The sequence below is a fragment of the Electrona antarctica genome, assembly GCF_951216825.1.
Source record: "Electrona antarctica genome assembly, chromosome: 18".
NCBI lineage: Eukaryota > Metazoa > Chordata > Actinopteri > Myctophiformes > Myctophidae > Electrona > Electrona antarctica.
This window is the reverse complement of record NC_136799.1, coordinates 16,737,004-16,764,759: the sequence shown is the minus strand read 5'-3', so window position 1 is coordinate 16,764,759 and position 27,756 is coordinate 16,737,004. Positions and strand designations below refer to the sequence as shown.

Below are 27,756 nucleotides of genomic sequence, written 5' to 3'. Positions count from 1 at the left end.
ATCGGTATGCGCTGAGTGTTTTTAGGTCAAGGGGCTTAATAGCAAATTAGCGCAAAGCGAAAATAATTAACATATGGACACTCCCCCAATGCTAAATTATGCAGGAACGTGGTATTCCATATGAGTGAGCGCTCACCACGGCTTCCATAATACGAAAAGGCGCAGAGCGAGGGCGAAATCTGTATTACCGCATGGGTTTTTCGTCTTGCTTAATAGGGCCCTACATCTCCAATGCCTTGGGCGCCCTGTAATATTTCCTTAAATGGGGGGTTCCTTACAGGAAAAAAGTTGCAAGAGCTTTTTACAGCAAATATCTTACGACAATAACATTTTGTGTTTTATAGTACCATCATGACCCATTGTCATGAAGGTGACAGTAAAGTACCGCTTCTCATTCACACTCTGTGTGCTGGGATATCTATGCAGGACAGGTATTTTAGAAATTAGAAATCAATGCACGTCCCCACAGGAAGCATGCATTAAAACATGCCAGTAAATTAACACCATTTCAAGTATGTGGGAAGTTCTGGGAACAGTAAACAAAACGACAGTTAGCATCTTTAGCAACAGATTCATCTTCCTGTAGCAACTTACCTGACAGATTTATTATTTTACACACACACACACACACACACACACACACACACACACACACACACACACACACACACACACACAAACACAAACCTTTCGCATGCACTGCCTCAGACGCATCATGAACATCGGCTGGCAGAACAAAGTGCCAAACAACACAGTCTTCAGTCTTCAACACAGGCTTCTCAATCTCAGTCACGTAGAGCGGAAGGATGATGGACGGTTCCCCAGGGATCTCCACTATGGAGAATCAGTTCTGTGAAAACGTCCTATATGCATGCCCAACTGCGCTACAAAGACATCTGAAAATCCTCAAGTGTTGACCTGAACACCTAGGAAGCTTCAGCCTCAAATCCAACGGCTTAGAGACGGACCATACGGAATGGCCTCTCCGAGTTCGAAGAGACGCTTGGCCAGCAGTGCGTGACGAAGAGACTGAGGCGATAGAATGAGGCCCGAAGCCAGACATGTGACAGACCACCAGAATCAGGCTTCACCTGTGTTCAGGGTGAAAGGGAATGCTAATCCTGTCAACATAAGATTTTAAGTGGACTCTTCCGCCTTCTATCTCTTTTCGGTTGATGATACATAATACCTTATTCATTACAATAGTTATGTTGTCACAAGTACTGCTGAGGAGTTCTCTGTGTATTAATAATGAATAGTGGAGTGTACAGTATAGGTGCATGGAAGAGAAGAGTGTCTGAGAGAACGTGGAGATGCGTGCGCCGTTGCGTGCATAATTTTGTGTGTGTGTGTTGTTACAAAAATATATGAGCCAGTTTACATGTATGATTCAGAACTGCGTGCGTGCGTGCGTGCGTGCGTGCATGCGTGCGTGCGTGCGTGCATGCATGTGTGCGAGAGGATGCGAGAGGATGTGCGAGTGTGGAGAGAGTTAGGGAGCCCAGTGAGGTTAGAGAATAAGTCACAGTCTCATTTTCCTCTCCTCTCCCGTCTGGCAATAAATAATAAATTGTTGAACTCAAGAGCAGAATGTGACCCACTTCTCCCGCTTTGTTTCTAGAGTAGAAGTTTGAATTGCATCAAGAGAAACAGGAAAGCTGTTCTCTGCAGAGACGAGAGGAACTAACATGTGCTCGCTCTTAAATGGAGCCGGGGTGGCTGGGCAGGTTTGTGTGCCTGTCCGCTAACATGATGATCACGCATGGTCAAGTCCCTCGTGGCTGCGAGACAACTGCTCACTCATCAGTCAACATGAATAAGACATAAAAACATGACTAACTGGAGGAATGAATCCACTAACAGTCCGCTCAGTTTTTTAACAATGCTCTTGAGTGAGATTAACTTGCATGGAGTTACTGTGTATGTGCATGCGTGATTATTTTTATTTTATTTTTGGGTTGGCCTCTCCTTCTGCACCATACTCCTTGCTGTTCGTGCATGCGCGCTGTCGTTCACTTCCCTGTTTACCGCTCAGAAAGAAAGGCTCGTAGCGCGTAATCTAGGGAGCTCTCCGTGGTTTTGACCAGATGGATATATTAAGCTCTTCATTTCTGACTTCAACATGCCTCTCGTTGTAAAATACAAACGCGAGGGATTATCAAGGGACTTTATCGTAATCATAGCGAGGTAAGCAAGCAACATTATTTCTCCCGATTTTTGTACAGAACGGAAGGGGGGGCTTTCAGAGTAAAAGCTGCCATATCTGCACGGCACCCCGAGCTGCTATTTTGAAAGAAATCCTGGCGCTGATTGTGTTTTTCTCCAGTTTTTCCATTTGTTTATGAGGTGACAGTACTTCATGTGCTTGCTTCTGGTGGTCCTGCACTTCTCATTGCAGGGTCTCTACCCTGCCTCCTCCCCCTGTGTCTCTTTAACCACATTATCAGCTTCTTCATCTCTCTCTTTACTCTTAAACATCTGAGTAATTGTGTGTTGCATTGTGCTTCATTTATTTTTTTAATTGCATTCTTAAATTGACGGTATAGCCTGTTAATTTCCTCCTGCGTTGGTTTCCTTGTTTTCTTTCCAGAAAAGTTGTGTGATTTGAACCAATCAGAACTAACTATGATAGTGTCTGTCAGCCAACCAGAAACATGTTTTCAGTTTCTGTATCCGTATCCGCTCTATACTGGATCTCCAATTACAAAGTGAACTGAGCCTGGCTTAGTGCGACCAGCGACTGCAACTAGCACAAGTGGAGTGGACAAAACTTCCCTCCATTGAATAAATAATCACAGACGAACATAGCACGGATTACACTGACTGACACAAACACACTGGAACCATTCAGAAACACTTCATTAGAAGTTAGAAGACTTAACTAATAACACTACGTGTGTGTTAATCTGACGTTAGTAGATTATGTTGCAGGTTATTTAATATGGGATTTTGACAGCTGCAGTCCCCCTTTCTTAATGGAATGGCGTTCCAGGCCACTTTCACCCCTGTATATTATTATACTTACGGGGCCAAATGTCCCCACAAGTATAGTCGATTTTAAGAAATTGACATTGTGACAAATTTCCTCAAGAATATAAAAAGAAAATTGTGTTCGGATTACAATTAGGAAATTTTCAGATTAGGCATTTGGAAGTATAGAGGATTGTTTTGCGTCGCATGGTCGCAGGGTGACCCTAACCCTGACCCCGCGAGTCGCGACCCATCGCTTGGGAAACAGTTCTGACAGTGCGTCACTAGCGCGCAACCGAGTACAACTCAGCTCAGGCTTTATGGGCTAGGGTGAAAAGTTTTGATGTCTTCACAAGTATAGTAATACAAATGTGTGCATGTGTCTAGGAGGAGAGATGACAGCTAGTACTACCTGGGGACCCAAGATGTGTCATGCACTTGCCCACAGAAAGCGTCCGCTGAGTGGGAGAGAGCGCTGGGGCCTCTCCCCTGGTGCTCTCTGTCTCTGGGGCTCGGTTGTGATGTGCCAAGGGAACGCCAGACAGATAGTAAAAAAAAAATACGAGTTAAGCCTGATTTTTATACTTGAAATAGTTGATGTACAGTACAAGCCCACAATGCATCACACTGCGACATGTTGTAATTCTGTTTTCGGAGAGCAACGTCACAGTGCGGAACTAAGTATGCATCACCCTTTAGCCTTTCTTTTTGCGTGTAGTGCGTGTGTGTGTGCGTGTATGTGTGTGCTAGTTTATAATTAAGTATAACCTCTGAAGACTCCAAAATGCACTGCAGTTTCACATCTTCAACCGGCCTTGTCTATTTTTAGAAGTGCAGACCCTTTAGAATGATAGTGCAGCTAAAGTAGAAACCCTCTACTACAGCACTCTCTCTCCGTCTCTCCCCACCCCCACCCACCCTATCACAGCCAAGTCCCTACGCAATATATGTGATTTAATTTTTCCTCACTGATGCAGGACTCTCAATCAATAGTGTGTGAATCCTGTGTGTGTTTGCATACGTGTGCCTGGGGTCCAGTTAGGCAGCCTTATTCATTCTCTGTGAGTGCGTGTGAGCGTTGCCAACGCAGGCCCTATCCATCAGCTAGCCTGAGGGGGCGCAGGAAGCAAGCTCAGAGCGCTATAACTCAAGCACCAGAGAGAGAATGCAATCAAGTGCGGGATCGGGCCGGGCCCTCTTACGTATCACGCATGTACGTCACGCCCAATCACGGAGGCATGTACAGTAGATGGTATACTTTGCGAACATATATGATTAACACACGCAATATTGCAAAAAAGAGGGTGTGCTTTACCGTCATTAATACACGTTAATACACATTAATGACTGTAAAGCACGACCCTCAAGTGTAATATTGCAATTATACTACAGTTACCCTTTAAAAAAAACACGTTAACTCAATTTCATTATTACTAAGATTTTCGAAAAAACAAAAACAAAAATATTTTTGATGTAAATGTCCCAAGAAACGCGCTAGTCTAGCAACCCAGTCGGCTGTGCTCTGGGGCAACAGAGCAGCTGATTTCTATGTTTTGATTAGGCGTTCCATCATGCTTGTTTGAAGCACCGCTATATGGCTGTTTCAACCAATAAGATTGCTTCCTCGAAACGACCTGTTGTATAATGTAACTCCATTCATGGATTTTGCTGCACAGCATCCATGATTAAATCTTCCCTCATCTGTTTCCCAGGTATTATGCAATTAACCAGAACATGCTCTTGCTTCCTCTCATTACTATCATTACCTTTTGGAATATCACTGCTAATGTGTGGGAAATGGTGGAGCTTTTCCACTGCAGTTATATTATGTTCTATTACTCTGAGTGCTTTCTGCATAATGTATAATGTTTAAGTGCCCACTGGTTGGCAGCTGTAGTATTGGAGTGCCTGGGACTGGGTACTGTAGGTTTCATCTGTGCTGACTTGGCTTTGACCACCGCCACTGGCAATTACATTAATTGGTATACATCAACACCTGCAGACAATGTGGTAAAATTAACACAGCTTTTGATTCTCTGTGTTGTGGTGGTAATGAGTCTGGAGGTTGAGGCAAGAGCATGCAACTGGATTTCATTTCCGTGACGTCGGCAAAACACAGCCGCTTGAATCAACTGGCCTCACCTGACAGAGGTTTAACCACTGGATCAGAGGGATTTGCCATTCCCCCAAAAATGAACACGGATATACTTTGTTAATTGTTGTGCAGTGTGGCAAACTGAAATTAGCATATCTGTGAGCTTGTAGATCAGCTGATTTTGGTGCATGACCAACCAGTGCTCAAGTCTTAATTCAATAGGGCTTAATTGGTTGATGTATGTATTTTTTGTCTATTTGTAATAATAATCTATATCTACAAAGTAACTTACCATCTACCGAGTTAAAAGTACAAATTTACCTTAGATGTAGATGGAGTAGAAGTACTGAAAAATGTGCATACAGTATGCAAGTAAAGTACAAGTACCTAAAAACTGACTGAAGTACAGTAGCCTACTTGAGTAAATGTATTTAGGTACTTTACACCACTGTATGAAAGTAGATGGTTCTTTGACCATGATGTGCAACAAATAGTCTGTGTTGTGTCCACACAGCCAGCAAGATGGAGTGGAGGACTTGGAAGGAGGGTGTAGGGTAAATCAAGCCTGTGGAGTTGAGTAAGGTTATAATTTATATACAAGAAGATGCAAAAAGTTTACAAAGGTACACAAATCCAAATAATAAAATCCCTTGGTGCTGGATAGAAGAACACTTTAGAAAAGAAATGATAGAATCCCCATTATCCATGCTCCCATGGATAATTTATTATTTTACGGGGACATTTTAAGTGTCTAGCTCTTCCTCAAACTGTCTGCGGAATCTGTGTGATAAAAATCTTCTTTCATCATCTTTGTTGGTAAAATAAATAATATATTATCCATGGCAGCATGACCCAGTGTGCAGACAAAACAAAAATCTCATGTTTCTCAAAAATCTCAGTACTTATTTGAAATAAATAATATAAAACTTTGTAAAATGTTATGGCTGCATTTTAAAATAAATCCGCTCAGGCTGCACTAATTGCAACTATTTCACTCAATTTCTTATTTTTTAATATTTAATTCTAAGGCCGGTAACTAGTAATTCATATCATCCTAGTTGTGGTTTTGCTTTGCTTAGGCAAAATTCAGAATTCGGGTATCTTGTAAGGTTAATAGTGTTTCACTCATCATAATTCTACCTGAATCATCTTTGCCCCATTTCGACTGGCAGTCCAGCCCTAGCCTCGCAGTGGCCATGAGTCTGGCCAATAAGCCAGGCTAGACCAGCCCCGCACCACAGCGAACCTGGCCCAGTCCTGTATACAAATGCAAATCACCTCCAGTGATCTCCAGTGGTCAGTAAACATGGAACCAAATGGATATTGTTAATAAAACGGTTTATACTTAAAACCTTTAAACAAATCACAGCAATTCCAGTGCAAAATACATATACAAATAAGAATCACAGCAAACTATGACTCCAGAACAATATACATGTTCTGGAGTCCTGGGGGAGAGCAAATACCTTAACCTACCAACACATTGTGACCACGGCCAGTCAGTAGTAAGCAGCATTACACATCACCCATTTGGCCCTGTTTGGCCTGCCTCAGACCACTCTGGATTCTGCAGTGGGCCAAAATGGACACCCTTTTTGGCCCAGTCTTTGGCCCCACTGTGCCCACTTTGGCCCAGGTCCTTGTATATGGAAATGACTGCACAAGTAATAATAATAATAATAAAACTTTATTTGTATAGCACCTTTCATGACATGAAATGCAGCTCAAAGTGCTTTACAGAGCAATGAAGAGAGAAAGAAAAGAAAAGCAAGGCATAAACATTAAAAAACAAGAGCAGTAATGCAATACAGTGAGGACATGAATAACAAAAGAAATTTAAAAAACAAATCAATTAAAAGCAAGGGTATAGAAGTGGGTCTTGAGCTGTGCTTTAAAAATGTCTACAGAGGCTGCCTGTCGAAGGTACACTGGGAGTTTGTTCCACGCCGTCGGCCCGTAGAAGCAAAAAGCTGCTTCCCCGTATTTTTTAGTTGCCATTTTTTTAGGCAAAGCGAGCAGGCCAGCAGTGGAAGACCTTAGGGGGCGGTTTGGGACATATTTAGGCAGTCATGTAATTAGGAGGGTGCGAGACCATTGAGAGCTTTATAAACAAGTAAAATAATTTTAAAATCAATCCTAAAAACAACCGGAAGCCAGTGCAATGAAGCAACGTGACACACCTGTAGTGAAGTGAAGTGAAGTGAAGTGAAGTGATGTGGTGCCCGTACATTCTGGACTATGGGATGTTATCTGCCAGTTACGTGCATGTTCGTACCTAAAGCTTTATATCAAATATCAAACGGGTTGGCCGAAAATCTGCTTTTAACATTGGTCCGGTTGCTAGGCAACACCTAACCTGACTCCGCCAGATGGGGCAGCAGAGAGTACACTGGGTCCGGCCACAAAATGGCCTGGCCAATCAGCGGCAGCTAGAGGCGGGATCAAGGCAGCACTGTGTATGCCTTGATCCCGCCTCTAGCTGTCGCTGATTGGCCAGGCCGTTTTGTGGCCGGGCATCAAGTCTGCCTGAGAGTTCCCAGATGGGAGCAGGAGGGGGGAACCCAGTGTACTCTCTGCTGCCCCATCTGGCGGAGTCAGGTTAGGCAACACCTCCGTCACCCCCAGAACCAGGATCTTTGCGCACGGCCCCATTGAGCTCCAGTCAAAGTAGGATTTTCAATGCCTCATAACTCTGAAACTGCGCTGTCCGTGGTTTTGACGATCCATCCAAGGTTCGGATGTGATTTGTGATTTTGTAAAGCATCGGTCCCGACATAACGTTTCTGGCAAAAGGTAAACAGCGTGAACTAATGCAATATTAGCGTATCGTTACAATGGCGGTCTCCAGGTCGGGAAACCGGAAATGGACATAGATTGTGCATTACATTCACCCATTCACACACACATTCATACACCGATTGCAGTGGAAGCCATGCAAGGTACGAACCAATTTGGGGTTCAGTGTCTTGCCCAAGGACACTTCGACATGTAGACAGGAGGAGACGGGATTCGAACCGCCGACCCATGGATCATTGGACGACCTGCTCTACCTCCTGAGCCACAGTCGCCCCGAATGAGCTCTATCCCTAATGCTAACAGGCTACTTTATCATTCCTGCATGCTACATGCTGCTCGCACATGCACACACATGCTGCTCATGCATGCTCGCATAACACGCGCATCTATGCGCACGTGCATGTCTATGCGCACACACACACACACACACACACACACACACACACACACACACACACACACACACACACACACACAGGCTTCCACCAGACATTATAGTGATAAATAAGAGGTGGTAACATTTGAAACGCCCAGCATATGTGCATAAGCAAGAATTGATGAGCCATAGAATTGATGGATTTCCTATTTGGCGTTGACAGTGGGAAACATTTGCAGATATATGGGATACAGATGAGATAGAGATAGAGATAGAGATGTGGGATACAGTAGTACAGTACAGTACAGTAGTAGTATGAGTGGCATTATGTTTAAGAATAAATACATTGAGTGTGTGGTGTCAAGAGGGGAGTGCGAGTGAGCACTGAGAGAGAGCAAGATGGGAAGCAGAGCACAACATAAAGACAGCAGAGAGCAAGAGAGGGGGCAGAGAGCGAGAGGGAGAGCAATAGAGAGCGAGAAAGCAAGACTGGAGAGAGAGAAATGTAAAGCGACAGAGAGAGGACTAGACGATACGAGGGAGAGAAGAATGAGAGGAGAACAAGCCAATGAGTGGGTGAGAAGGAGAGAGAGAGTGGCAGTGGGTGCAGGAGGAGAGGCATGGAGAAGAGATAAGCCCGATTCATACTTTGTCGGACGAAAATAGCCGACCTACAAGTTCACAATGGGTCACGGATGCGATGCACATTGTAGTTTGTAGCTCTGTTTTTATTTATTTATTTTCGTGTAACGAAGCAATATATTGGGCTGTAGCCGGATCCGAGGCAAAGTTAATCATGCTCACAGCACTAGACAGTAGATGACTCCAGGGCATCGTTTGATATTGAGTTTGGTAGATAAAGCAACCAGCATCCTACAGTCTGCCCACTCTTCCTATTTTGGTCACGTGTTACTATGGGTGACTTTTTTTGTTTTGTTTTGTTCAAACATTGACTGTTGAAAATAGCAGATCTACAAGCTTGGCTATTGTCATTGTGCAACACCATCATAAGACGAAGTATAACACAAGGCTTAAGTGTTTAGTTCAACTCTGAGAGTGGGTCCATTTTTACACGCACAGTTAAATGAACACTGGATTTTAGTTCAGTCAGACAACTCTGAATTTAGAATATATATTTATCCCTGTAACATTAACATTTTATTTAAGTCATAAGCCAAATAGAATTACAGGGAATGAATAAGACCCCCCATGCAGGATATCTAGAAACAGAGCCTACAGGTTGGATGCTGGGGAGGCAGTGGGATTTGCAAAACTTCATGAGCAGCAGGTTAGCAGCAAGCGAGGCAGGGAGACGGCAGCAGCAGCGGCACACGTCCGCACAGGCTGCAGGAGAGAAGCCAGGAATGAGCAGGTAGGCAGATAAGTTTAAATAGCCGCTCTGATCAGGTAAAGAGTGCATGAGACTAGTCACCAGATCAGGTAGGCGCGCTCACAAGTTGTCTGCCTGAACTAGCTATGCAGGCTTCGCATCATTTAGCATGTCTCTCTCTCATTCTCTCCCTGTGGCCCCGGCTCTCTGCTCATTATGTATACATTATAGACTACTGTGATCTGCATCTCGCATGGAAGCCAGAGAATAAATGCTTTGTTTGAAAAATGAAGACATTAATTCAATGAAACATCGGCTTCCATTTAAAATCCTGATGAAGTCGGGATACTTTCCTTCTGCTCCGCCTGCAAAACTGCGGGAGGAGACAATTAATATTTAAAGATTTTAAACGTCCCAAATATCCATTGGGGCATTGTATAAACACCACACAGCGTTCCTGCTGCCTATATTGACGTTTTGGGTTGTCTTAATTCAGTGTGGGTCCATACAGCACAGGGGACACTTTGATGTGCCGGCTCCCAAAAATAGACTCTTGATGTCTCCCCTGATGGTCAGAGTGTCCAGGCCTCCACAGCTGTGCTGTGAGTGACTTGAGAGAGGATGAATAAAACATGGCTGTGTACTGTAGACAGTATGACATTTCACAGTACGGTATGGCATCTACAAAATATTGTGCTATTCAGCAGGTATACCACAGTATTTCAAAGCCCCATGGCTGAGTGAGAGATGTAAGAGGGACTCTTACTACATAATTGTATACAATTGTGTATTAAGATTAAAACTTTTCATAGGTTTCATAGATAGCTTCATAGACTTGTTTGACATCACATCATCAAACTGCATCAGTGTTGTGTAAACAGATTTTGTTATATTATCTACAAACAGCATGTTGTGTAGATCTGCTATTTTCGGTGAATATTCCGACCAGAATAGGGATGCTAAGTGGTTAATGTAAAAAGTTCCTATCACACAAACATTTCACAACCCCCTCTCTGAGGACCCTCTAGTGGTCCCGGAACCCCTGTTGAAAACCCATGGTCTAACTCTAAATACAATAAAATGGTAAATGGTGCATTTATTTGGGGCCTTTATTCAAGGTGCTTTACATAGATTGTGCATTACATTCACCCATTCACACACACATTCATACACCGATGGCGGAGGAAACCATGTACGGCACCAACTTGCTCCTCGGGAGCAATTAGGAGATTAGTGTCTTGCTCAAGGACACTTCAACACTAACTCTCGGAGAGCCCAGGATCGGCCACTCTACTGCCTGAGCCATTGCCGCCACTGCCGCCATGCATAGGGTAGGCAGTAGGATAACGTTAAGACGTTTCACCGTACGGTATATTGTATCTACCAAACTACTGTGGTATACAATATTTTTTGGTATTAAACATTTTGTTCTTGTAAGAAGTTAGTTATTATAATAGAGATTAGAGAAATCACACATATTACTGTGGTACCATCATGACAGAATTTCCTTCGTAGGAGCAATAAAGGTCTATCTTTCTAAGTCATTTTACAAAGCCACTAATTTCTCAGTGTGTGGCAAAAACAGCAAGTGTCACTTTTCCAGAGCACTGAAAATAAATGAAGAAGCTCTCTTGTCACAGCTGCAGAAGCTCTGTGTTGTGATAAAAGCACTTGCTTGCTCGGGCCTTGCTCTTATTCACATAACACACGTCTCTGTTATGTCATTGATAAAAGAAGGCAGTGTGCCGTTCAGTAGCTATGAGGTTACAGAAACAAGCTTTTGACTAAAGGGGCTGCCGCCTGCCGGTTTGATTTACCAGAATAGGACACTCTTATGGGGTGATATTCAGTATCGTCAGTAGATACATCTTTCCCTTTAATTATAATGATAATAATTATTTATAGAGCACCTTTCATGACAGAATGCTTTACAGAGGTGCTTTACAGAACAAATAAAGAACAAGAGAAGCAAAAAACTTAAACACCATCAAAATCAAAGCTAAATCACTAATCGCATAAGACAAAAAGCAACTCGGCCAAAGGCAAGGGTAAAAAAGTAGGTCTTAAGCTGTGATTTAAAAATGTCTACAGAGGGTGCCAGTCTAAGGTGCAATGGGAGTTTATTCCAGGTTCGTAGAGGCAGAAAGCTCCTTCTACAGGCTTTATTTCTAGATTTTGTTGATATATTTTTTTAAGTTATTCAAAAGTGACTATACATTTACCTGAATAACTGAGTGATTGATTGATTGATTGAAAGATTTATTAACAGATTGGAGAATTACAGTACATTTCAAGCACAACTCAATACAAAACTGTTAACTGTGGATGACACCATAAAGCATTACACTTGTTTACAATAGGGTCCACCATGTTCAATTCATCATAACATTTAGAGACGTACAAATATACACTTCAAAAACATTTATATGTATGTATATATATATATATATAATATATATATATATATATATATATATATATATAAACTACTACAAAGAAAAATGTATTAATTAAACTTCAAACAGGAACAGCCTGGCTTCCTCATGACACACAGTGTACAACAGAACACAACATTCACATTTTTACACACTTCTCAAATCTCAATTCTTTTTTTTTATTTAGTGCGTGTGATAAAAAATGAAACCTGCTGGCTTATTGTGTGAATAATTAACGTGCAGTCTTTTGTCTCGGTGGGGGTTGAGTGGCATTTTTGTCGTTTTTATTTGTCTGTTTATTTTTTCATGATATTTTCTTGTTGCGTAATTCCTGCTGGGGCATTCTATTGGATGTCGGTGGCTTCCTCCTCCCCAGGCTACAGTACGTGTGCTAATGCTGTTGCCATAGGCGTTATAGAATCTGCATATAGAATCCTCTGGTGGAGCATGGGGGTGGTCTCACGGGAGGAGGGCACAGGGGTGACATCAGTCTCTGCATGATGCCATCATGCCTGTTAGTTCAGTCATGTAGAATAGGGTAAAGTGGGTTGCTCCCTGTGGCCACAACCGTTAATGCACTGACAATATGGTGGTGGACTCAACCCCAGTACTTGAGTCAAATTATAGATAGTCCTGGTAAAATATTACTCAACTTCAAGTGAAGATTGCTCAGTCTAACTTTGTAAGTGTTCAAATGTCAAAAGTACAAATTACAAAGTAGTGCATTATAGCTCACAACGCGTCGCATCGCAGCACTAAGCTTGTAGATCTACTGTTTTCACTGTATTTGATATAAACAATACCTCAAGCATGAACAGGGTGACGGACGGCTAAACATTCTTTGCTCTTAACCACATACAGTAAACCCTATACTTCATTGGCCGTGGTCCACCAGGGATCTATACTTGGTGCCTACTTTTTTTTTAGCCAATCTACAACAAGCTCACAATGTGTTGCAGCGCAATGCACTTCTTACCTTAATCTGATGTTATTACCGTATATCCAATAAAATCCAATAATAATAAGGTGAGAAATTACATAACTCCATCCAGAGTTCAGAGCATGTACGCTGAATCTTAATAGGCTCGTTCGCCTTTTTTAGAAAAAGATTATGTGAAACTCCGGAATTCTCCCTTTAAAACCAGTTCATTGTTACAGTATTTTGTTTAAGGATGGTCATTCTTATTATCAGCCCCACAGCCATACAACTGTAATACACAATTTAATACCTTCTTTAACCTTTTAAAATAGTGACTTATTTCTTCAAAGTGACTTCTGTAAGGACTACAAAGGACTTCATTTCTCATTCCCCATCAAATAACTTTCCAATCATACCATCCCCATTGCTGGAATTGGGAATTTACATGTGTAGTGTTAAAAATAAATATTTTTTTGGCAGTATTTCATTTACATAAATCTGTATTTGTTCCAACAGAGAAAATAATGATGGACCATCTATTTAAATCTTGCCTATTACATGTACTTCCGCCAAGAACATTTGTACCAAGAAAGGATGGCTTATTTTTTTGGTGATTTGGTTGGGGATTGAGTGGGCCAATTGGAAGTATAATAGCAAAGTGTGTTATCTTGAGGTGTAATTTACTTAGCCTCTCAGCAGGTCCTTTTAATAATTCAAGCCCCACAACCAAGAAATGATTATAGCCTGGTGCAAAAAGTGAAAAAGAATAAAGTAATAGAGGGTATGCACATGCATAAAGTGAGTGGCAAAATGAGTGACAAAGTGAATTTACCCTTTTAAAGATGAAGTGCCATGATTTTTGTTTTTTTGTTTAGTTTTTTTCTGTTTTGTATGTGTCTATGAGAGTTAACATTACTCTAATAGACCCCCAGGTGTGGTTATAATATTCAAATATGTCTTCCCTGTGTATTTTTGGTTTCTTCCTGAAAGCTAAAAGCCTTTGAGTCAAAAGGCCCAATCAAAATAACATAATTTTAGTGACATCATAACCCTAACCCCTCCCACATTATCATACTACAACAACAGCTGTGCATGGGCGAGCTGGCTTAAGTTCAGGTGGGTGGTGCTATGGTGAAAAGATAAGGCATACTTAATGAACTGGTGGGTGTGGCCACATAAAAACATAATTTTAACACTTTTTGTACACTTTTTTGGAAGAAATCTTCCTCCTAGTATAATCATAGTACATCATGATTTAGGGGGGGGGGGGGAATCAGAATCACGGCACTCCATCTTTAAAGTAGTTAAGTGTTGCAGTCGAGTGACTCGAGTCCACCTAAAACGAGTCCAAGTCAAAACCAAGTCTGAGGGGGGAAAGGACTGTAGTGCTCAGTTGCCATACGGTCATTAGAAATACGTTTTCTTCACATACTGTACTGTATCTGTCGCACTGTACTGTAATGTAGCCTACATGTTTTACCTGGGGAATCAATGTTCATGGTGGGCAGACACATGAATGGACAGTACACACCTGTGACCTTTCCTCCCCTACCACCATTCCACCCTGTCCGGCACGCGAGAGAAAATGTGACAAGGGCTTTGTGGTTATGTCGCTGCATTTCAGCAACAACCCCCTCACATTGGGTCACAGGTGTGTGCATAATTCAATAGGCACGATAATGGAAACACGTCTTGCTGTGACAATAGAACACTGTCTGGTGATTGATGTTTGTGTTGTCTTTTTTTTCCCCCTGTCAGCCCATCCACTCACTCTTTGATCTGTGCATGGTCTCTGTTGTTTCCCTAAAGCAGGGGTGCCCAAAAGGTAGATCGCGATCTACCAGTAGATCACAAAGGCTGTGCACGTAGATCACGTGACAGTAAAGAGTATTTAATTTAAATATATTGAAGAAAGAAAATGATTTAAAAAAAAAAAAAAAACATTTCTCCCCCTCTTTTTCCCATTCCAAGTGCATTTGTCTTATACTGTACAGAATGTAACACAAACTATACTATTCCGAAGCCCCCTCAGGTACATATTTAAACTATTTTCAGCAATGGTATAATAATTGATTTGGTGGGTAGATCTTGCCGAGCTGGTCATTTTGAAAGTAGCTCTCAAGTCAAAAGGTGTGGGCACCCCTGCTCTAAAGCCATGTCACATGAACTTGGTATGGGAAAGGGAGGATGTTTGTAGATTGTTCTGCTTGATTTATACTTTGTTGCATGCCCAGTGTGTCATTGCGTGCTGGGAATAGCCAAACTATAAGTTAAAGCGTCTACACCTTCTGAGCTTGTAGATTTGCTATTAAATCAAGCCTTACAGTTCATTATGCTCATTTGTTAGAGCAAACGATTGTTGTGTGTAAGTCAGTCTTTACGCTAATTAGCATGCTATTATAGACAGTAGCACAACCATTTAAAATGGGAAGAGTAATTATCATCGCCCTAGATTAAAGTCAACACAAACTGTGTTTGTACTGTAGGCTATTCAGCTAACAATGACACCAGAGAATTCATACAGTAAATGAATGACCAAAAACAACCCCTCAAAGTTTGAAAAAACTAAAAACCTGGAAAACAAACCAAACCCCCAATTTAAACTTAGCCTACATTAGGAAGTTCTTTGTGAAATAATTAATAATGTATGTAAGCGCATTTGTTGTTGAATTGAGGAAGTGGCTTTGCAGCCAAAAGGCCATCGGCAGAGGTTTTTGAACAAACAGATCAGGAAGAACAATAATAATAATGTTCGGAAATGCTAATCCCCACAAAACACACACTTTTGTATACCCAGATCAAGGGGCTGATACGAGGGTATTCAAATACTAGGGTATTTTGTATGTGTTTTGGCAGCCAACCTGTTATCGAATTTCAGTTTCGATTATTGTACAGACAGAAGGCTGGAATAATTGGGCCATCACAAATTAGGCCAAGTAAGTAATATCAGTCAGGCTACTCAACTCTGTGCCACGCTGTCAAACCACCACTCTTGAGGATCTTTAGAGCGGTGCGGTTGTCCATGCCAACTGTTGTCTCCGTGCCAAACCTTTTTCTCCTGCACGACACTTTTTCAAAAGCCCATTTTACTGACTTGGACCAGAACTCAGGAAGACTATTCAGAATTGTATAAGTCTCAGCTAAATGGAAGTCTATTTCTTGGCTCTAAAATTATCTAAATTACATTCTATTGATCTATCTCTCCTTCTTTATTTGTCCTAGGTCTTTCTTTCTCTCTCTCTCCATCTTTATTTTTATTACCCTCTCCTTACCTTGCTCCTGTTTCTTCCAACTCATCTGCAGAGTAGCATAACATGACTTAATATTTTAGAACATGACATAACAGAGCATGACATGATGGAGCTTAAAATGACACATGACTTAACAAAACATAATATAGCATGACATGATCATGACAACATAACATGACATAGCATAAAGGTCTTTACATGGGGACCGCATGTAATTCCGATGGAGCATTCCTCACCACTGATGCTTCACCTCCTTTTGTAGTCTGGCAAAGAGTAATTGCGAGATTTTAAAAATACCATAAAATGACTGCGCCAATGCACAAAGGATATGACAAAACCACCATCGCAAGCAAGTCTACAAATGCCTGTAAATATCAGTGATAACTTGGCATGCCATTTTCATTAGACCAGGCTGAACTTTTCAAAGAGATTTTAATTACTGGCTCCCCCATTCTGCCTCCAGCCTGGCAGCCAAGTCTGGCAGAACAGAGCAGAGCAGAGGGTGAGGAGGAGAGATGGCTGAGCCTGACACACACTCTCTGTTTCCCCTCGCGTTGAGCTCCTCCTAGAATTCAGAACAAAAAGGAGGTGACATGGCTTGCCATGGATCACAGACCTCTGTCTCACAGTGGAGAAGGATGGAGGAATGAATGGATGGATTTACTGTAGGTCACCGTTTCCCAAACAGTGGGTTGGCACCCATTTGTTGGTCATGGACCAATTCTCACGACTAGAGTAAAAATCCCATATACATATACGCAAAAAATCAATACAAATTGTTGTATACATTTTAAAATAAACTACTGTTATATAAGTGAAGATAGTGTGCGGGACCTCCTTTTTTTTCATTATTCGCACTGCTGCCTGCTCCGACAGGCCTGTCCCTGTACGTAGGTGTGCAAAAGGACTACTTTCTACAAAACTACTCAAAAAAATTAAGAAGCCTGAAAATAGCCGATCTACAAGCTTGCAACTCAGCACAAAATGATGCGTGTGTTGTAGATCTGCTATTTTCACTAGGGGCCTGGGCAAACATCTAATCTCTCTCTTGCGTATCGACCTGAAAAGTTTGGGAACGACTGGTAGATACATATGGGTGGGGGAGATGGATGGATGGATGATGATGGCTAAATCAACTGATGTGTACATTAAAAGAAAAACAAAGGAAATTTCAAATTAATTTCATTATCGAGTGGCCTTCCTTAAAGCTGCCAAGAGAGCTTAAACTAGTTATAAATTATAATACAATTAAAACATTAATGAAAATACATAATACTAATACTACTACTACTACTACTACTAATAATAATAATAATAATAATAATAATAACAATAACAATAATAATAATAATAATTATTATAATAGTAACAATAACAAGAAATGAAACAGGTAGTAACATTAATAATGATAAATAAAGAGCATGGTGACTAGGGCCTGTTGCCCAAGCTTAATAGGAACATGTAATTAATAATGATAAATAAAGAGCATGGTGACTAGGGCCTGTTGCCCAAGCTTAATAGGAACATGTAATTAATAATGATAAATAAAGAGCATGGTGACTAGGGCCTGTTGCCCAAGCTTAATAGGAACATGTAATTAATAATGATAAATAAAGAGCATGGTGACTAGGGCCTGTTGCCCAAGCTTGATAATAGGAACTGCTGTAATTGTTTCTTGAAAGAACTCATGCTAGTACAGTCTCTGATGTGAGGCGGTAATTTGCAGGGAGGGAGAGGAAGGCATAAAAGGGTGGATAGCTGGAAACAGGTGGGTAAGAACTAAGAAGTAAGGAGACAAGGGTGGATAGATTTAGCAATGGTTGGAGGGAGGGAGGGAGGAGGTATGTCAGGAGGCACAGGTGATGAGGAGGAGATTATACAGTGGGTGGACGGATGGATGGATGGATGGATGAATAGACAAACTGTGAAATGACTCCCTCAAACACTAATTCCAAAAATAACAACAACCCACACCTGACTTGTCAGCTTTGAGCTTTCCCCAGAGAACATTATAATTTGACTAAGAATAACACATTCCTGGCTGGCTATGCTGGCTGGATGGGACGGCTGTCATTCCCAATGTAATTAGTGTGTCAGAGGAGCCAGGGGAGCAGTGCACAGCACCAGACTCAGGTTGAGTAATAGGTTGATCATTTAGCAGCTATAGTGCTCCGTGGGAATCAGCTGCATTTGGCAGCATTTGATTGGTAGTGAAGTGAGAAGATGACATGAGAACATAATTAGAAACATTTGAGACAGATTCTCATGGAGCCAGATTTACATGACAGTAAAACGTAACGCGGTTTCCCTTTTCCTTTCTTTTTTTCTTTAACTATTTCTTGGAAAATGTTGTTGCCCTTGGCAACAAAAGCAAGAGAAGAGATTATTATTATTCATTTGATATCATCATATCATATTCAAATGATGATTCAAGTGTTCTGATAACATGTTGGCTGTTGCCTTTTTTTCTTTTCAAAATCTTTTTATTCAGGTTTTTGTAACAGTAGCCCAGGGGCAAGTATTAAACAGACATATAAAATATAAAAATAAAACTCAATCCCCTATCCCACCCTCCCCCCACCCACAATCCCAAGGATAGTCGGAAAAACAGTCTGGAGGAAATAAAATAAATATATACACAAAATACATGCATACATAATTACAAAAAATAAAAATATAATAAAATAAAATGCAGATTTTTCATAGCAGAGCAGATTTTGTTTCTGTTGTGGTTTGGCGTTGGCCGAGGCATAGGGGCTGTTGCCTTTTTTAATTAAATAAAGGCTTTTCTCTTTTTAACTTTGAGTGCCCGGTTCGTCTCGCTTTTTCTATATGCCTTGATCCTGTTTGATCCGTCTGACCACCTTTTTGCCATTGCCACTTTTTTATATCTCCGGTGAGCACCTGGTTATTCCTGATTGTTCTGATAAGTGATTGGGTTTTTTTTCTCGTGTGTGTGTGTGTGTGTGTGTGTGTGTGTGTGTGTGTGTGTGTGTGTGTGTGTGTGTGTGTGTGTGTGTGTGTGTGTGTGTGTGTGTGTGTGTGTGTGTGTGTGTGTGTGTGTGTGTGTGTGTGTGTGTGTGTGTGTGTGTGTGTGTGTGTGTGTGTGTGTGTGTGTGTGTGTGTGCGCGCGCGTGCGCTCGCTCGCTCGCACGCTCAGCTGCTCACACATGTGTTTGTGTCTTCCCAGATAATTTTCCGTAAGATCAGCGACGTGAAGAAGGAGGAAGAGGAGCGCCAGCGTGCAAAGAACGAGGTGCAGCTGACCATCCCCCAGGACCACCCGGTCCGCAAGCTCTTCCAGAAGTTCAAACAACAGAAGGAGCTCCGCACCCAGGGCTCTGTCGTCGCCACCTCCTCCCTCACCTCCACCGTTATCTCCTCCACCCAGCTGGACCTGGAGAAGAACCAGCTGCAGTTCCACCACCACCACCAGCACCTCCACCCTCACAGCCTGCAGCTGGCCCACTCCAGCCTGCAGCACTCACTGCCTCTGAGCCTCAGCAGGTCTCTCTCCGGCTCCCTGCAGAACGGCGCTCCGCCCAGCAGCAGCGTGCTGACGGTGTCCCAGGTGACGCCCATGCCGGCCTACGCCCGGGTGAGCGAGCCTCTGCCCACCGTCAAGCAGAACAACTGTGACATCATGGAGCTCCAGCCGAGCTCCACCCACGGGGGCGGAGGAGGAGGCGGCGAGCAGCAACCTCCGCTCACTCCGAGGCTCAAGGTCGGGGGCAGCCCCAAGCTGGTCAAGCCTCCGGCCAAAGCAGGCGGATGGATGCGTCTGAAAAACAACATGGCGCCCGCCAACACGGTAACGGCCTCCATGGCGGAAGTTCACAGAGAGGGTCTGAACAATAACAATGTCATCAAGGCCGTCTCCGTGGAGATACTCTCTGAGGAGGGCAAAGGTCAGGAAGGGCGCGGGGACCTAGAGGAGGGGGGTGTGGCCGGGACCAACCCGCTCCGCAAGACGGACTCTTGCGACAGCGGAATCACCAAGAGTGAACTGCGCATCGACCGGGCGGGGGAGGCTCGCACCCCGGCCGCTGTCACCCCTCTCCTCCACAGCCCCCTCCTCCCAGGAGCGGGTGGAGGAGGTGGCGTAGGAGAAGGAGCAGGGTCCCCTTCCTTCTGCCCCATCCCAGAGCAGGCGCTACAAGCCACGCTCAATGAAACGCGTCTGGAGCTCCGAGAGGACATCCAGAGCCTTGGGGGCAGACTGGGGGCCCTGGAGAGCCAGGTGGCCGAGATTATTAAGCTGCTGTCAGACAGGAGGAGGCCTTCCATGGGGGGTCTCACTGTCAGCTCGGCCTCCCTCTCTACCACGCCCAAAACCAAAATCAAACGTCAGGACATTTTCACCGTCTCTAGGCCTGTGTCCCCGGACTATGAGAAAGAAGAGGGGCTCTGAGTGGGGACTCTGCCAGTGGTGTAGGGGTGTATAGTCAGCCTACTGCCATACTCTATAGCACATTGTACTACACCTGCTATGACTACTACTACTCCTACTATTGTACAACATCTACTGACAGTGGCAGTTAGGCTGATACAGTATATTAGGATATTCTACACAGAAAGACATGGGCATTCTCTATACACCTGCAAATGGTTTGAACTACACCACTGGTCTCAACCCCTCCCTCCAAACTTACAGATATATTAAACATTTGCACACAAACGTTTATCTTCAGGTCATATGAACTTTCTCTATGACTCGAACTGTGTTTCTTTTGTTTTGTTTTTGTTTGATTGTACATATCTCTTTATGCATGTCCAGCTGGATTCTGGCCTGCCAAAGAAACTATGATTCAACATACTTATTGCCTGTATATTATGCAGTTGACTGCATGCATACTCGTTTAAAGAGAATTTGAGATTTTATTGAGCTACACTGTATATACAAATATTTTTCATTGACGATTTATTACGTGGACATTCAGGGTTTGCATACTGGTAGCACTATACACGCTGAATTATGATTAATAAGGGTTTACTGGAACGAAAAGAGGGTGGCGCATGGATTCATTTAGCAAATGGAAGAGAAATCAAAAGGGTTTGAGGTTTGTGTTATTTGTCTTTTTGCCTGTGAGATCGAATACAAGTTTGACCTTCCTCTAACGTCGTCCACTTCAGAAGAACACAGATTCCCATACAATGATTTCTGCATACACTTTACACACAAAATGAAAATGTATAGTTCGGTTCAAAAGCTTTTTATATATTAGAGCTTGGTTTGTGGCGTGATACAATGATTTATATTTTTGATTACCGCAGGACATCCTCTTGCCGCACTGTCTTGACGTCCCCAGTAAACCTTGTGATATCTTATTTTGTTAGATCTAACCCTTCCTTGTGTCTATGCATCACTTGGCTTCGCCATTAGAATATTCTTGAATATATCGTACCTTTGTATCATTTTCATGGAAGGAAAGATGGACCTACTGTAGTTGTTCTGCATAAGTCAGGGATGGCAAAGAATGCACTTTGGATAAAGCAGGGATGACATGACGGCTATGGAGAAAATAACATTAACCACTTAAACCCCATATGGTTGAGCATGAGTCCCTTAGGGCTCATGTATCTTCTGTTTTGTTTGTGTTATTGTGGGGAAAGCTTTTATTGCTGTTGTGAGCTTGACCATCTGCTATTTTCTGCAAAGCTTTTCCCACAATACGGATGCTGGGGTGGTGGGTAAGAGTTTAGCTCACTTGCAGGGCACAGTGTCGCAGTCGGTAGCACTGTCGCCTCCCGCTGGGGAGTGTGTTCTCTCCTCAGTGTCACCAGTGCCCATACTGGTGGTGTGGGCAAAAAGGGCCTTTCTGTGTGCATGAATTTTCATGTTCTCCCCTAGGGTACGTAGGTACCCTCACAAAAAACATGCAGTAATCCTGGTCTCTAAACTGCCCACCCCAGGCCTGCCAGGGCGCCTGATGGAGGGGAAAGGATCTGGCGTCCCTGGTTGGACGCACTACGTCCAACCAGGGAAACTCCTCCGTCAGGTGAAAAGAAGCGGCTTGGACTCCTCATGCATTGAAGGAAGCACAAGGTCAGTCTCTTCGCTCTCCCGAGGTTTGGCAAAGGAAGTGTAGCGCCCAGGATTACATTAGATAATTGACACTGGGTGAAAACAGGGGTTGCAAAATCATGGGCTAAAATTTTAAAACAAAAATGAGTTTTGCTCACTTGAAAGTCCACCCAACACGGTGACTCATAATCCCATGACCCCTGCTGCTGCTGCTGCTGCAGTGCATGGCGGGCAACACCAGCGAGCAAAACGCACCTCCCTTATTAGCTCTAGTTCGCAGTATCGAAAGCCGCCTCACTGCGAGAAGCTCACGTAATAAAATATTTAATACTGTACTTTTCTGAAATCAATTTTCTAAATCTGCATGCAAAGGAGTAGTTTTATGCTCTGAGGTGCCGTACGCGTGTGCGTTAATTTGTGCCTCTGCGTGTGCAGGTGCGAGCACAAATGGAGGCGCCAACCGTGTACACACACACACCCCATCTTATGATGTCAGCCTACTGGCTCAGGGGACTTCTTTTAACAAAGTAGTCAGTGGGTTTGTCAGAACAAGTCAAACCAAAACTAGGCTTCAATCCTTGTGTGGTGCAGTTACCCTTCTCCATCTCTCCTTATCTATCACTCACTCTTCTCTCTCTCTCTCTATATATACATTTCCTTTTTTTTCCTCCCAAAGCCCCAAGCCTGTGATACGCATGCACGCACGCACGCATGCACGCACGCACGCGCACACACACACACCTCGATGATGAAAGTCTGTCACAGACTCACAGGGCCCTGTTCGATACACAGCCAAGCAGGAAATCATGGAAATCCTCAAGTGATTTAGTGGTTATATTTAGGATATTTTATTGGATCACGTATGGTGCAGTGCATGCTCTAGAGTCTACTCTAGACACGCAAGAGACATGACGTAATAAAGGATCACAGGCTGGACATGATTCCAATTACATGGTTTAGATGCACAAACTCGGTGGAGGGGTGGGGGGGGGGGGGATGGGGGGGTCTACAGAAAGGGGGTAAACAGCTAGCAGGGTAAACACTTGTCTGGTTTCTTCATTATTAGATTGTAAAGGGTGACAGCTAGGGGATGTGCTAGGGAGAGAACAGCAGACATCAATATAAAAGTCACATGCCGTTTAAACTCCCTGCATGATGTACTCTTTTCCACTTGGAAAGGGCCATCCACTTGGAAAGGGCCATCCACTTGGAAAGGGCCATCCAGTCCAGGAATGATATTTGTCCACACCGCTGAACGATAATGTTGTGTAAACATGTCGAGCATGACGCCTTGTAAATTCAGATGGACTATATCAGATTGCTCTGAAACTGATCGCAACGGTATCGTTCACCACTGTTGTCATTACGGTTGTGTGCTCCATCCACTTGAGTTAAACAATAGTTATTGTTATAATTCTCCTTGGTGTGGACCTACCCTTAACTCTCCTATGTTTCTTTAAATCTTGATTAACCTGTCTATGTGTTGGTCATGTTTTACACATCTGTTTGCCGTCAACGAACTGTAAAATGGTGAGAGCTAGAAAACGTATGATGCTTCCTTAATGCCTGCAACAAACGGACTGCTTGGTAGCATTGCATAGCTCTACTGTACTGTAAGAACCCTGGATGTACCCAGGTGGTGTGTGTCTTTTATATGCCTTAGAATGCCCCACAAGCCACACCTTCCCTGCATGCCTCGAATGCATGACTGAAGGAAATCGATCTACTTTGTAAACTTTGAGACAAAAATGCAACTTTGTATCAAATGACAAAGAGCTGCCACAGCATATTGTAGCATATGAAAGGAGAGCAGGCTTCAGCGGCTATCGCTGTGGTGCTAATGAGAAACAGACACAATGCTGTACACGAATGAATTCACAGGGACTTATTTGATGGCTGCAGCTGCCACCATGCATAATATGATTTACTATCTTAATTTTACTCTCATGACACTTTCCTACTGTAGTTATGAAAATATTGAATAACTTAAAGCTATGCAATGTGGGGTGTGTGTGTGTGTGTGTGTGTGTGTGTGTGTGTGTGTGTGTGTGTGTGTGTGTGTGTGTGTGTGTGTGTGTGTGTGTGTGTGTGTGTGTGTGTGTGTGTGTGTGTGTGTGTGTGTGTGTGTGTGTGTGTGTGTGTGTGTGTGTGTGTGTGTGTGTGTGTGTGTGTAAAATGTGGTGTGGAAATTACACTGAAAGTGTGTGTGTGTGTGCTGTATATCGTAACAGCAAATAATCCCGCACACTATCTTCGAATGCAAGAAAATATATCTCCCATGAAAGATTAAAGTATTTTCTTGCATTTGAAGAGATTGTGCAGGAGTTATTTTTATGTCACATTTGGTCTTTTACTACACACCTGTCGCCTTTGGTGTAAAATACTTTAATTTTATTTTTTTTACATCGTGTATATGAAGGTTTTGTTCCAAAATGAGATAACCACCATTACAAAGCTCTTGCAGAATGTGAGACCAAGACCAAGTAAACACTAACAACCGAGCCTGCATTATGGAGAATTATGAATAGGCCTATCAGGGAATATTATTGTTCCCCGAAAAGATATGCATGCAGACATTATTCGGAAGCAAACCTCATACAATTTTATCACATTGTAGGCTACTGTCCAGTAAACATAAGCAGTTACATTTGACACACACACACACACACACACACACACACACACACACACACACACACACACACACACACACACACACAGTGCGGTACTCAGTACCACGCCACCTCTCAAAACCTCTGTCAGCATCATGAATAAAGATTATTCTGCACACGTGGAATTATGTTAATACATTACCAATGCACCATTAATATAACATCTGCTCTCAGTTATTCATTAAAGTTAGCCTCCTGCATAGTTGAAATTTGAAGTTGATCTATTTCAGGGCCATTTCATTTTCAACCTTCTGAAACTGCAATGAAATAAAATTGGAGACACCAATTTCCCCCCAACATTTTGTTCCATAATGTGGCCTATGTACTGTAAGACACACACACACACACACACACACACACACACACACACACACACACACACACACACACACACTAATCAGGGTGTCCATCCACACGGCTTCATCACCCAAAGCTGCCGGGGTGGGGTGGGGGTTGGGTCCACCTCCTGAATGTAGAACACCTCTCCCCACCTTCCCCCATCGCCTGCTCTGCCCCTTTCTCATTAGATGATGGTGGGAATGTTTTCCTTTCTCTCCTTTTGTTACTTGATCTTTCCCCTCATCTCTTTATGAGTGTGGCACATCGTCCCTCTCTGTATCCATCTCTCTTCCCTTTCCGTCACTCTCAGGGGGATGTTCTTTCTTTCTTTGACTTGCGTTCTCCCCCATGTCTTAGGTTTATCTCATCGTTCTCCCCCATGTCTTTTTACTCTTGCCTAGGTGGCAATATCCTGATTGCTAATAATCTAACTCTCCGAGTAAAGATAACACGCAAGATTTTGCAGTGTATTGTCTCCGTCTTCTTTTTTTTTCATGGGCAGAACAACTCACTCTCTCTCTCCTCTCTAAAATCTCTCTACTTTTCCTCTCAGAGAAACACTCCTGCATACTCTGCGATGGTCTCATCAGCATGCTAATGTACAGTTTGCTGTTGTGCTGACTCACTCTGTCTGACTGGCTCACCAATTGCAACTGGCTGCATGACTACGAGCTGATTAGTAGAATGCCCTATACTAGTCACTAGTCAATTAACTGACTGACTTATGAATGGTTGACTGACTTCCTGATTTACCCCCGCCCCCCCCCCCCCCCCCCCACATTTACTTTTTATATTATATAATATTATATTATATATTACTTTTTTTATCAGGTAAAGGAATGTGACTGAATCGAAAATGTTCCATGCAGTCAAGGCTTCACTGTGTGAATAATTGATATGAAAAAATATTTTGGGGTGACGTGTTATTTTAAGCCCTATATACTTTGCTGTATGACCAATAGCAAAATTGGGTGATCTACATCCTACAAAATAGCAGGTCTACAAGGTGTTAGCTTGTAGATCAGCTGTTTTTGTTATCTTTGGGGATGGAAGTGGTTAATGGTTAACTGACTGACTTACTGACTTATTGGGGGCCTGCTTAAAACAATCCTTGTGTCCAGGACAAGTTACAGAACAAAATTAGAGTGATAATATGTACGTACAGTATATCAGATTCATTCATGCCTTAGACGATCACAGAACATCCATATGGAAATAATATCACAACTTTAACTTGGATTTCGACACCCAAATTGTTGCTCATTCAAAAGAAAAAGGATTTCAAACTGATAACCATGATGCTATGTGTCGTGGTTTTCACTTATTCTCGTGAGTGATGCAGTTGTATGGCAAAGTGTAAATTTGGTTGAACCAGAAACCTTTTATAAAAGTGGCCCCAGCAAGAGAACTATGTCAGTCACGGACTATAAGCCATGCATCCTTTCTCTCTATTTTCTACTGGAATGTTACTGTTTTCTACTTTTCTTTTAGTTTTTGTAAAAAGCAATGGCATTGAGTAGCACTGAAATCCCACTATGACTCATGTATTGTTTTACAGTTGCACACACAAACTGTTATGTCAGCATAATAAACACTTGTTCTGGGCTTCTCTCTGTGTTGGTTGTGTAGTGTTTGGTTCTAAAGTATGCTGCCTTGTTTTCCAGAACTGAGTTTAGTTTGACTGAAGTAATGTCTGACTGGCTGATCAACTTCTGATATAATAGGTTAGGTTTTGAGTGGTGTGTACTGTGCGTGTGCTTGCAGAAAAAACAAAAACAAAGCGTACAAAATGTGCAAGCTGCTCTCTCTTCAGATACCAGGTGCTTAAAGCCGGAGAAGTACTCATTTTTCATTTCATTCGGCTTTTCTCTGAAAGCTCTCATTTTCATTACACTGACAGGGCTGTCAGGAGTGATGCCCTCAGCTATTAGTGCTATATCCTACTCCTGCATACGTTGTTTTTAGACACCTAGAAATATCCATTGCTCAATCTCTCTTTCTTTCTCAGTGCTCAGAATACCAATTAGAGGGTACTGGTGGTGGCTGAGATACTAAGAGGATCAGCTTGATTCTTGTTAATCCTACATCAATATTTTTCAGAATCTTGTTAATGCACTTTGGTCGTTTTGAAAGGCCCACATGCTGTGTCTGCCTGTTGTATCTTTATTCTTTACATACTGTAAAGGCCTATTCATACTCCTGTTTTAGGTGATAAGGTGACCACCGAAATGATGGTTAGAGAGACGTGTTCGGGTGAGTGACGTGAGCGGCATGACGTCATGGTGTAGTTTTCGGTGGTCACCTTATCACCTAAAACTGTATGAATAGGCCTGAGTATGAATAGGCCTTAACTCTCCACCCGTCTGCATTGTGTCGCTCTACGTGCACACTTATACAGTAATTAACTGTCCGTCTATCCATCTATCTAACCTTACCTACTCACATATCTTTTATTTATAGGCTACTATGTGCGTAGCAGTGTGGGTGGTCTGAATCTCCACGGCCAATTATCGGTAAGACCGTGGGAAGATTATCATGTTTTGTTTCC

General features: G+C 42.7%; 1 protein-coding gene across 1 annotated transcript in view; it reads left to right on the top strand.

Annotated features, from left to right (window-relative positions):
* Window positions 1–21,475, top strand: part of kcnh5b (potassium voltage-gated channel, subfamily H (eag-related), member 5b) — a 158,212-nt gene extending 136,737 nt beyond the window's left edge. Inside the window, exon 14 of the mRNA XM_079528164.1 lies at window positions 19,363–21,475. Coding sequence (XP_079384290.1) covers window positions 19,363–20,583 — 1,221 coding nt within the window. The 3' untranslated portion in view covers window positions 20,584–21,475. The remainder of the gene's footprint in view (window positions 1–19,362) is intronic.
* Window positions 21,476–27,756: the final 6,281 nt, after the last annotated feature.